This window comes from Centropristis striata, chromosome 6 (assembly GCF_030273125.1).
Source record: "Centropristis striata isolate RG_2023a ecotype Rhode Island chromosome 6, C.striata_1.0, whole genome shotgun sequence".
NCBI lineage: Eukaryota > Metazoa > Chordata > Actinopteri > Perciformes > Serranidae > Centropristis > Centropristis striata.
Genome location: NC_081522.1, coordinates 16347793 through 16360688, shown reverse-complemented (window position 1 = coordinate 16360688; position 12896 = coordinate 16347793). Strand labels below are relative to the sequence as shown.

General features: G+C 40.7%; 1 protein-coding gene across 1 annotated transcript in view; it reads left to right on the top strand.

Moving 5' to 3' along the window:
• The window catches only part of LOC131973906 (membrane-associated guanylate kinase, WW and PDZ domain-containing protein 2-like), a 93146-nt gene that overhangs the window by 76597 nt on the left and 3653 nt on the right, over positions 1 to 12896 (top strand). The window contains exons 12-21 of the mRNA XM_059336034.1: positions 1425 to 1456; positions 5276 to 5468; positions 5569 to 5684; positions 6088 to 6280; positions 7720 to 7959; positions 8894 to 9079; positions 9833 to 10118; positions 10794 to 11013; positions 11419 to 11562; positions 12121 to 12259. Coding sequence (XP_059192017.1) covers positions 1425 to 1456; positions 5276 to 5468; positions 5569 to 5684; positions 6088 to 6280; positions 7720 to 7959; positions 8894 to 9079; positions 9833 to 10118; positions 10794 to 11013; positions 11419 to 11562; positions 12121 to 12259 — 1749 coding nt within the window. The remainder of the gene's footprint in view (positions 1 to 1424; positions 1457 to 5275; positions 5469 to 5568; positions 5685 to 6087; positions 6281 to 7719; positions 7960 to 8893; positions 9080 to 9832; positions 10119 to 10793; positions 11014 to 11418; positions 11563 to 12120; positions 12260 to 12896) is intronic.

The window sequence follows — 12896 nt, the reverse complement described above, 5'->3', positions numbered from 1 at the left end:
AATTACGCTTAAATGCCTCAGTGAGGAGAACGCTTCTCTTTAATATGAGTGGACAATTGCCCTGTAGCTCATATTCATTTCCTTCAGTGGGTCATAAAGGAAAGTTTCCTGAGAATTAGTTATTAGAATTCCTTAAAGGCCTCCCTAAAGGCCTGTATTCCCCGCAGAACATGGTTATTAGTCCCCACCTCCCACAGAGTCGTCCCTCTGCTGCTGCCACTGTGCCGCAGAATTTCAGCACCATGGACAGTTCTCATCAAACCTCCATTCATGTACAGGGAGGGTGTTTTTTCCCCCCTCATATTCTTATGTCCTCCTCCACGCTCAAAGACATAGCGGGGGCATTTATTTTCAACATGGGAAAGATTTCCACGCAGAAATGATGCTTTGTTTGGAAGGATGGACGAGAGCTTTGGTTGGGAAATGTGGGAAAACAGAAGATAAAAGTCCAGGGAATGGTAGAAATTTATGCATTTCAATTTTCATTTTGTCTTACGTGGACCGGCAGTAATCTGTTGTATTTCATTTCCCTCAAATCTCCGCTCGCCCGCTGATTTTGATAGAAAGTTCTGCCAATCTGCTCTGCTGCTAAGTGCTCTGGCCTTCATCTCACGTATCTTAAAAGCAGGCGAATGTAGTTGGAGAGTAATTCCATAAATATATTTCATCCAGTGCTCTCTGACATTTCTCAGGAAAGCTCATAAATTGGATAAATATTAAATATATCAGGATTCTCTGAAGAATATTTTGCAGTCGCCCACATCTGTTAGAGGCTTCATCAGCGATGCTGCAGGAGTTTAGTGTGCTTATGTGTTTCTGTCCACATGTGTAGAGATTCAAACTGAATGTTTATACAAAGCAGCAACTGCATATAATCCGCCTGTGTGTAAATGTATGTATTTGGGTCTCAGCAGCATAAACGTGCTGTATGTCTTTGATTCGGTGAAGTCACAGGGGAGCTGTGTTGATGAGATCGCAGTTGCGATGTAGAGTGCTCCCTGCTTCCTACATGCAGATAAAATATGACTTGCAGAGAAAACTGTGTGTGTGTGTGTGTGTGTGTGTGTGTGTGTGTGTGTGTGTGTGCGTGCGTGCGTGTGTGCGTGCGTGCGTGTGTGTATCAGGGGGAGTGGGGGTCTGTGCTTTTGCCTACAGCCAATGATGTAATTATGTTGAAAACAAATGCAACAACCAAACCCGTTTAGGAAGAGTTACACAAACAAAGTCAAAACAGAGGAATATGAAATCAGCAAATTGGGATTTTTTTTTCACATATTCTTTAAAAAAACCTTTGCACATAGGTTCCATTGTAGTTGTTTTTTGTCTCTGTAGTTGTAATTGTTCAGTATTTTTTTGTTTAGTGAGAATCCGACAGATTATTCAAGTCTGCTGTCTGTAAACTGTGTTTTCTCTTCCTTCCTCAGGCCACATCTCTCCGTGGAAGGCCTCCAAACAGGTACGATGATTGAATCAAATGTCTTTCTGCTTGTGTGTGTGTGTGTGTGTGTGCGTGAGTGTGTGTGTGTGTGTGTGTGTGTGTGTTTAAAATTAAAAAAGACAGAGAGAGAGCGAGAGAGAGAGAGAGAGAGAGAGAGAGAGAGGCAGGGATATTTGTGTATTTCTAAACCAGATTTGTTTGTTGAAGCAGAGAGGTAAGATTGAAGCGTGCCGGATCAGCGTTTGTCATCAGGGCTGTGTTGCCTCAGAGGTGTTTGGCTTTTGCTTTATTGTGAAATGAGCCGGTCTGTCGTGACCTGCTTTTTGGTTTGATCACATCAGATCTCGCACCTCACCAGCTGGAAAAGCTCTCCAGATTTATACTTGTACTGCAGCTGCTACTGCTTATACAATCAGCACTCATTCATGGTATCAGGCAGAGTATTCAGACATAATGAATCTTCTGTCATTTAAGTTTAAATTGTGAATATTGATTTTAATTTATCATATTTGCCTCTGGCGAATAGCTCATTTTATTTATTGTGTAATTTAGAAGCAAAACTTTTAACTAAATATGACAGACACAACTAATATGATAATACTTTTTTTTAATCATTGTTTAAGTCTGATGATTATTTTCCATCAAGGCTACCTGAGATTATGCTCTGCACATATCTAGTCTTGGATTTGTTGTTTTGTTTTGTCTTCTCTTTGATTAATTGTTAATATCATATGAAAACAACTTTGATTGAGATATTTCATCACTTTAAACGTGAAACTGAAGCTTTCATTAAAACTTCCATTACATGTTTATTTAATGTTTGTGCAAACAAACAAAAGAATCGTGCATCGTGTATCATAAGATGAAATTTCTGACTTTTACTTTTATCTAGCAGAATAGAATAAGAAAACAAAAACAAGACAAACTAAATGAGAAACAGAAACAAAAAAGGCATGATTAAGTGTCCATCAGTCTCCATAAGCATTTTCCACCATGTCATAAATCAACCATTCACAAATCTTTCTTATAATATATGACCATTGTTGTATAGTAGAGGATTCAGTCTTTTTTTGTTTTTGCATTCTTGCTTTTAATCAATAATACATTAATGGTTATTTATCAATGATTACCAGTCACACAATCATTTATATTCCCAAACTTTGCATTGCTTAGGTGTTACATAACCCAAATATTTTATTACATTCTTGTGTGTGTGGTTTGTTTCTCTATTCCCACACATCCGCCAACATGATTGTTTGGAAACAGTCTGTTTACTCTTTATTTTAGGTGTAATGAAGTTGCAGGTGAGATTTTTCCATCCAAACTCTCTCCGCATTCTTGAACTTAGCATTGTGTTGTGATTTGCACATACTAAACTATTCTTCCGTTGTAATTTCTGTTGAGTTCCCTCTCCAATTTAGCCTTAGTTTACATAGTAAAAAGAAGCCCTTCAGTCTTTTAGATTTCGGTACAAAACATGAAGGCTTCATTTGTCAAAGTTAATCTTTAGCATTACAGTATTTCATTCTACCCGACTGCAGTGTTTTAATGAAAGCTGATATAATTTGTTTGCTGTTGTGACCAGACTTCAGTGTCCACTTTGAATTCTTAGTAGTCTTATTTGCACCACAGCTGCTGCTCTTTATTATTGCTTTGTTGTTTTTCTACACATTCTTTTGCAGTCAGTGTTTAAGCTGTTGCTGTGGTTTTTTTCACCTGCCTGCATGACCAGTAACACATGTGCTGTTGCCCACATTGTGTGCCTATCATGTAACCTGTAAACTTGTTTTTTATGTGTATTTAACCCACACTGCAACACACACAGTCAATTTCCCTTTGAGATAATGAAGTTAATCAATCAATCAATGAGAGGCCAACAGAAAAACATGCAAGTTTCCCCAAGTGCCGATCCCACAGTAAGAGTTTCCAAGCATTTCAAATATTATGGTCTCTTCCAAAGTGTGTTCTGCTTATTGTTACTTCACTTTGATGTTTCAGCTTTAATTGCACTTCTCTGTGGAAAATCATATGAGACACACATTTTGGTTCAGTTTTAAAATATGTCTGGAGGGAATGTAATGTTTAAAAAAAAAACATAAGCACATGCATGCAGTTTTAAAAACGAGTGGGAGAAAGTAACAGAAATTAGGCAATAAATGACAATAAGTGGTTCTGAATGACGGCCCTATTTTCATCGCACAGGCAACAACAATATTTTATTTGGTTCATGTATGTGCAGCAGCACAAAGTGTTAAAGTGGTAGGTGAGAGACACTTCTTCCGAAAATGTTGATGTTAATAGTGCACAGCAGTAGGCATGAACACACAGATACTAATGGATCAATTATTTATATTAATTTAAAGAAATATGCAGGCTGTTTTACTGAAGCTCCTGCTTTAACCACAGTGGAAAAGAAATTTAATTTCTAAATCTCTACATATTAACTAAAATACTCATTGTAGCAAGCAAAAATGCAATTAGAAGACAATGGATTCTTAAAGACTCTGAACCAGTGGCTAGAGATTGGGAACAGTGTTTATATTATGTAATCTATAACATTGAGAAGAAAAAGGAAAAGAGTGTTGGGCTAAATGGGAAACATACATGATTAGTAAAGTCTGACAACCGATTCAAGAACAAAAATAATAAAAAATATGAATGTGAATGAAACTATAACATTTTGTGTGCAACAATTCCTATGTACATAACTTAGTGCACCTGACTGACCTCGTACCTCTTGTGGTATTGAAAAAAAGTCAAAATCAAAATCTCATTATCCATTATTCTGGAAAAGTCATGTAATTACTAAAATCCTTGAATGTTTTGGGAAAGTCATGGAATAATGTTAACAATTAAATTAATTGTTACTATAATCTTCAATGTAACTGATCTCTGATATGCATCTATGCACGGCAAAGTTTTGTTTAATATCACATACGTTTTTGAAATTCCTCCCCCTGATCCATCTCTTCCTCCATATATGCCAGCTGGCTGCAATTATGTTTGAATAGTTTGAAGCTGATATATTTGAATAATGCTGTCTAAGTGTATGTTTAATATTTAATGGCTCTCTAATGACCAATACAACTTGTATTGGTCATTAGAGAGCCATGAAATATCATGTAGTATGTAGGCCGCGTACTTGACTTGAATCCAGAAATGAGTTTATAATCCAATGCATGAAGAATACACAGATAGTACAATCTGTTCCATTTCCCCCTCATGCGTGAAAGCCAGTGCCAGATAAATGTGTTGGTAAAGCAATTTATAAAATTAAGGACAATGTATTGACTGTGCCTGTAGTTTTTAGGTATTTAAAGTGAATATGAAGTAGCAGAGAAAAGATGCAAAAGATTATTATTAACATTTGAGCATTATTCTGTTATTATTTGCTTCATGTGCTTTGTTTGCTTTTTAGTGACATGGTGCCAGAAAAAGAACCTGGTCTCACAGGAATCCGTGAAATAGCCACGGATTCGCTTAACTCAAAATCCGTGTCAGTTTCACGGAAATTTTAGTGATTCCGTGGCTATTCCACGGATTTTGAGTTAAGCGAATCCCTGGCTATTTCACGGATTCCTGTGAGACCATGGTGCCAGAAAAAGGTGTGGTTCTTGAACGTTTATTCTCTCTTTTCCACCAAAATAGAAAAAAAAGTTTCTTTGCACTGCATCATTTGCACTTGGCATCAAAATTACAATAAATAAAGAAGCAAATTTTAAGATTAGGAAAATAGCAAATGGTCTAAGTGCGCCCTGGGTTATTTGTTGCACCATGAGTGAAACAGGACCCCACATCTTAAATCAAACATCTGTTTATCATGTGTTTTCCTTGTAGTTGCCTGACCAGTGGGACCCACATGGAAGCCCACAAGCAAACCTGTCAGGCCCAGTTTTGCCGCCTGGCACACCCTTCCCAAACCAGCCACAGCACCGCACGTCTGTGCCTGACTCCACCGAGGGCTTCGATCTGAACAAACCTGACCCCTACGACCTTTACGAGAAGTCGAGGGCGATCTACGAGAGTCGACGTGAGTACTGAAACTCAGTTCACGGGGAGATTGAGCATCATGTTGCTAAATTGAAACTATTGAAAGAGTCAACCTTTTAATGTCTTTACCTGTGTCACAGGTCCAGAGTATGAAGAGGTGGAGGTTCACCTGCTGAGGGAGAAGACCGGGTTTGGCTTCCGCATCCTGGGCGGAGACGAGGCCGTGCAGGCTGTGAGTCCGGACGCCCGTGACAAGGCTCGTATGGGACGGGCTGGACCACACACATATTTAACCTCATACACAGCAACCTCGTCTGACCTGCACCTAAACTCATCTCACTCTTCATCCAGTTACACACATGTGACCAACATACGCTCCACTCACACACACACACACACACACACACACAGCACTCCTTGGCTCTCTCACACTGTCCTAACTCCTCAGTGCCTCCCATACTGAAGTAACGCCTTGCTAACTTGTCCACGTGTTAAACAGCATGCAAACTATGATACAGCAGAATGTGGCAGGAGATGATTAGAAAGGTGGAAAATTGTTTCCAACCTGGATAAAAGGATTTACTGAGTGAGTCCACTGTGTCTCTGCTTCATCCTCTTCACCTTCATCTATGCTGCTAATATTGATTGTCTTTGAACAGATTGTTATTGGCGCTATAATAGAGAACACTCCCGCTGAGCGCGATGGGCGGCTTCGACCTGGAGATGAGCTCATTTCTGTGGATAAAAATGTGGTTGCTGGGAAACCGCACAAATACGTAATAGACTTGATGCATGCCGCCGCTCGCAACGGTCAAGTCAGCTTGACTGTGAGGAGGAGAGTACAAATGCCTGGTGAGGACATGTTTTATATTTTTGTTCCTTTTTTGGTTTTGTTTGTTTCTTTCACACTTTACCGAGACTGGAGAACATGCTGCACAATTCACTGGGAACATATTAAAAAAACAACAACAACTTGGACCGTTCACACATGCTGACAGTCTGTGTGCAGGATCAGTGTGTACTTTGCGCTCAGTTTACAGCCACACATTAGGATGAAGAGCTCTAAAATGTCAAAACATTAAAAACAAAGCACTAATGGCAAATGGCCAATGTTGCTGCTCTGGAAAATTAGACGTGTCTCTACTACTGTCGAACTAAGTATTTCTCTGTATTTTCAGTATTGACTCTGTGTGCCACAAACAATGTGCGCTCTGGGTTGCAGAAAAGCAAGCGTGGGTGCTTTTATATATTTATTTTTAACCAATTGATTACCGGCTCCAAAACTATTAGTACAGAACAATCCGACCACATACAAATAGTCAAACAATAACAATGCGTACTTTCCACAAATGATGAGCGAAAGAAAAGGAAAACAAAAATAACCAAAATAGGATTATGGGGCATGTTTTCCTCATGACATGACATAGCAGTGCTGCACCGTTTCAAGGATTTCTGCCTCTGGAGCCTCAAGTGTTATTTCTTCCATATTATAAATCTGTGCTCTTTCTCAAAATGTTGGAACAGTGAGTTTTAACCAGTTTACAGTCATATAGACATATGACATATACATATAAAACCCTCAACTAGATGTGTTCAATAAGAGCAATAACACACCAGTTTATAGTTAGCATGTGTTTCACTGATGCAACAATTTAAACAGACTGTGTTTTACATGTGTAGGAGATTTGTCAGTTACACGCTGTTGTGTTCATTTTGGCTCATTGACATGTAAACAACATGAGGCAGGAAGTGTTCAATGACCATCCACTGTGTTTTGTAGTCCGTTCAACACTTAATATTTAGGAGAGAAAATGTACTTACTTCTAGCTTTTTGAGGCATTTGATGACTGGCCATTACAAATATTAGGCAGGGGGCGATACATTTCCATTTTTTATATATAAATATATTATCATATATTGCCAGCAGCGATTATAAAACTTGATCTATCTTTTGTATGTTTGAAGCACTGCAGCAGGCTCTGTGGTTTGAGTCTTTTTAAATGCAGTGCAGTGACAAGGGCACACACATACACAGGAGTCATACCTGTCAAATGATAAACAGGCAAGCTAAATTTGACTTTGACAGACTCCCTGCGGCAGGTAGAGAAGTTCACTGTTGCATGCAGTAAATGCTGCAGAACTGGAATTTCTCCAGTGGCCCCATCGAAAGCTGCCTTTTATTAAAACAAGCTTTCAGAAGAATTTCCTCTGAGAGTAAATTGGTCATGTTTTACAGTAAAGAGCTGCTGCTTTGACTCATCCTTTCTTCTCTCTTCCCTCCTCTCCTGCAGGTGAACTGTGTCCTGTGAATGGCCGCAGCCCCGGCTCTGTGTCGACACAACACAGTTCCCCACGTAGCGACGCGGCCTCGGCTTCGGGCCCTCCGGCGGTCGCCGTCCTGACTGCCACCTCTCCTCCAGAGGGATCCGCCCTGCAAACCAGTGATGTGGTCATTCACCGCAAGGAGAACGAGGGCTTCGGCTTCGTCATCATCAGCTCTCTGAACAGGCCGGAGAACGCCACCGTCATCAGTGAGTTTCTGTCTGGAGCCCTAAAGGCTGTTACTGAACACAAATGAAAATTTGCAAATCCTGATGATGAAGCAACCTCAGGGTGGTGACTGTCTTAGAGTGATTGTTTATGGGGGTATGCTACTATCTTAATGTTTTATGGGCCGATAAGATATCAGATTCTGTATTAGTTGTGTTTGTACTGCATGTCTACTCAAGAAACAGGGTCAGAACTATAATATCCAATTTATCTGATTTACTAATAACCAGTGGGCTTTATGTCCCTTAACAATTAATTTGCTTGAGTGGTGTTTTGTATCCCATCCAGAAACTTCAGAACTTTTATTAGCTGGGGACAAACTTGTTTTTAAGTTTTGCTTTTTTATTTTGGTCTTAAAATCGGGCTTAATTTCATGCTATGGTAGTTTTTAAAAGTCTTAAATCTGGCTTTCTTAAGCATATGGTTACATTAAAAGGGCGCTTATATCATTACAAAGTGTCTGCATACCCCTGAATATGGAATATGCATACCCCAAAAGTGGGTCTAGTATACAGTAGTCATTATAATGTCAAACATTAGTTCAGGCTGTAACTGCATGTTCAGCAGTCCCTCAGAATTGTCTCTGCTTGGGGGTCCAGAAATGTTTTATATTGAAGTGTAAATTCTCAGTTTTCTGTATTTTTCTCTGTGTGAAAAGTTCCATTCTTATCAGGTTTGAACAATGTAAGTGTTTATGTGCAGTGGCATTGCTTCATAAGGAATAACAATATCTGTACTCTAATTTTAAAAAGCAGCTGCTCTGTTTGAAACTTTTCCTCTACAGACGAGGCTCATGTTGTAATACGATTCTAAATGTTATCTTCTCCACTTCAGAGTGGAGTTTTTTTCAGTGCTGTTTCAACATCTTTCTTTAAAATTGCCATTGACAGTCACCTTGTTATTGCCTGTTTCCAGCTGTGCCCCATAAAATAGGACGTATCATCGAGGGCAGCCCTGCGGATCGATGTGGGAAGCTGAAGGTGGGCGACCGGATCCTGGCTGTGAACGGACAGTCCATCATCAGCATGCCACACGCAGACATTGTCAAGCTCATTAAAGATGCTGGGCTAACAGTCACACTGCACATCATACCAGAGGAGGGTGAGTGTGTGTGTGTGTGTGTGTGTGTGTGTGTGTGAGACATGAAACCAAAGTTATCACTTCAGTTTTGTGTGGCAGCTTGTTTCCCCTCCCTGAAGTCACTCTGCTACGTCTTATAATTAATTGTACTTGGCTAAAGAAATCCTTAAACACCTGAATTAGGCTTCTAAAATAAAAAGGCAGTTTCATGTACAGTAATGAAGTAAGGAGGAATAGTATTCCCAAACTGTTTTGGTGACGCTTGAACTGAGGTTGTCAAGATACCATAATTTTAAACTTCAGTACGATAATAGGATGAGTAATAATACTTGATACCTCTTTTGATCCCACAGCAAAAAGAACAAAAAACAGGAATATTTTATTAAGATCCTGCACAAAGCCCTGCACCTGCTCTGCTGCTGCAAAAGTCACTGAACACAACACATTTGTTATATCTTCAATAGTAATTGTAACAGTAAATCAGATTGTAGATGTTTTTGTTTAGCTTTCAGCCAGAACCACAGCTGTGTCTTATGATATTGAGACATTTGAGACTCCAAATTCAAATATTGAGCATTAACAAGGCTAAAGGTTATAAAGCCCCTTTAGGTTATAAAGCAGATAATTCAGAAGTTTCTCAAATATATTTCATAATTTTCTCAAATATATTTCATACATTTGGTCAACAGTACTGCAGTCTGGTGCATCATGAGCATGTTTCCCTTGTTTTTTCCCAAATAGTTAAAGTCTTGTCTTATTTTCTGTCCATCCCAGGTTCCCATTCTGGCCCCAGCTCAGAGAAGCAGAGCCCCATGACCCAGAAACACAGCCCCCAGACCCAGCCCAGCCCTGTAGCCCAGCCAGGCCAAGGAGGCACCCAGCCCGGCCAAACGGCCACTCAGACACCTGCCCAGCCTGGCCAGACACCAGCTCAGACAAGCCAAACAGTGGCTGGTCCTCCTGCACCAGCAGCCTCCCAGCCTGCACCAGCTGGAACCCAGCAGAGCCCGGTGACCCAGCACTCCGGCCTCCCTCCACAACTCTACCTCCACGACGGCAGGTAAGAAGGTGCTGAGTAGGATGAGTTCTTGTTTGTACTCAGCAACATTTTGTAAGATTCTTTAAGCATCGTGTGTCTCTGTATCTGCACGGGGAGCGACTGGAAGAAGATGAACAAGGGGTTTTCAAAGGCGATAGATGTCAGACTGTGTATATAGAAGAGTGTGTGCCATCCTCTCCTTACATGCCGTAAGTTCAGGAGAAAACCTGTGACTGCAGACAACTTTTGTCCCAGTCATTCTCTCTCTCTGGTTTCTACTTTCTTGCGTAACACCACTTAGCTCTTACAGTGTCACTAAATAATTTACTTTAAGGTATCTCTTCTATAATGCAGGATCCCAGCGATCAGGGCATCTTCTACGTCAAAACTATGAAAGTGTGAGCGCATGCATGGACGGGTGCATGCAAGTCTCAGATCAAGAGCAGCACTCCCAGAGCTGTGGATTTATGCCCATTTTACAAGTGGGAGCATGATAAAAGTTTCAGAACAGAGAGTGATATTTCTTTTTTGCAGTGAGTCTCCTTAGCTGCACACACACAGTAATCCCTATACAGCAAACTAAGCTTAAGTTTTACATAAATCTACAAGGTTAGGGTTATGCACAGTCTGGCATTTCGTGCTCATTCCACCATGGCACAAACTTCTTTTATATTGTTGCTTATTCTTTCGTCACAGGTCAGAGGTAAAAGCCAGACAGGACGTCAAACCTGACTTCCGCCATCCTCCATTCACTGATTACAGGCAACCTCCAGTGGACTATCGTCACCCACCAGTAACTGATTACCGACAGCCGCCAACGCTGGACTACAGACACCCGCCTGGTATGCTGGACTTCAGACAGCACCCTGCAGCTGCACAGTTCCCTCTGGGGCTCCCTCCTGACTTCAGACCACAGGTACAGATCAACAAGTTGCATGCACAAAATTTTAGATCAAGACAATATTCCTACACAGCTATTTACATGGCTAATGAAAGTTAATATAATACGCTGGTATTCCTGTTTACTTGCAGCCATGCATGGTCTGATTAACGAAATGCCCCAGAAACCTGAATAATAATGCCATATTCCAGATGTCTTAAAGGGAAAATGCTGACACATTCTGATTTAGACCTTTTTTGAAATATCCAAATGGAATATGCGACTTGCATCACCTGTTTGAAATTCAGAATATTTTCATATTCAGAGTCATAGTGGAATAGAAGTGTGCATATAAACGTTAATGTATACAGTTATGCCACCACACTGTGGGGAGGGTGTTGGTTTTCAGCATAATGGTTATACACTGTTGTTTTTTCGCAGGACTATGATTACTTCACGGTGGAGCTGGAGAAAAGTGCAAAGGGTTTTGGCTTCAGTATCCGCGGGGGCAGAGAGTACAAGATGGACCTATTTGTGTTGCGCCTTGCTGAAGATGGTCCTGCCATACGTAACGGAAGGATGAGGGTGAGATGACAACGTTGTAAAGCTCTTTGGAAGATGACTGGAATTGCTGCCAGTGAAAACAGCTGTTGTTTTGTGAAAGAAATGTAAAAATTGAATTCAGTCACAGACGCGCACTGAGAAGCAGCATAATGCCTATTTGTCCATCTTGATGTCCATCTTAAATAATATCACAAAACTCGCTCGTGTGTGATATTTGTTTCACAGAATTTAATGATGGTGTAAAATGTCATACAGCACAGATACCAAACAAAGACGACATAGACTTCTGCAACATGCATTTCTTTCCATCTTCTTCACAGAGCAGAAATAGCTTATAGGTTAGGAAAGGGGAGAGTAAGTATAAGTGCATCTCAACTCACTGACTGAGTAACCCTCTGCTCACCCTCAACAACTCCTGTTGAGGTGCACTTGAAAAAGTCACTTAATGGCACTTATTCCCCAGTTGCCCCGGTGAAGCCGCTCAGCAGCAGAAGACTGTGTATGTGTAGAAGAGTCAACTTCCTGTGGATAAACAGAAGCTGACAGAAATCGACCCCATCCTCTGTGTGTCTCCTCCAGGTAGGGGATCAGATCATAGAGATTAACGGGGACAGCACTCGCGACATGACTCACGCCCGCGCCATTGAACTCATCAAGGCGGGAGGCAGGCGGGTCAGGCTGCTGCTGAAGCGAGGCACGGGACAGGTGCCAGAATATGGTGGGTTTCCCTCGCACAAAGTAAAGTCTCTTAACATCCAGCTCTCCTTATTCTCTGACCTGATCTCTTTCTCACTGTCATAATAGAGATTCATTGTTTCCGGTTCAGCATTACTATTCTTTAACCAGAATGACTTATTCTTGCAAATGCTACATATTTACTCAAGAACATATTAACATGCATTCAAATCTTTCTGCATTTTACTCCTTGCTCTGCAGTCCTCTATACTATTGTTTGAAATTAAACTTGTCTTTATGTGTAAAACTTTGATCAAACAATAGAATAATAACAACCTACTCATTAGCCTCCGTGTGTTTTAACCCCTCTGCTTTAAGTCTAATGATTGGTATAGGCTTTTACTTGCCTTCCCTCAGGAATGGTACCTTCCAACCTCTCCATGTGCATGAAAGGTGACACACTAAGCTCCCCCTATTTCTTCCTAATGGGCCACTCTAAAGACACGGTTTGTGAAAAACTGCATGTCTCTCTTTCTCCATTCTGATTAATCTGTGTGTGCAGTGAAGCGTTCGGCATGCATTTTGGATATGCATGAGTATGAGTTGCATGCATGGGAAAATAGCAGCTGCACGTGTGTGCGTGTAAGTGTGTGTGTGTGTGTGTGTGTGTGTATGTGTGG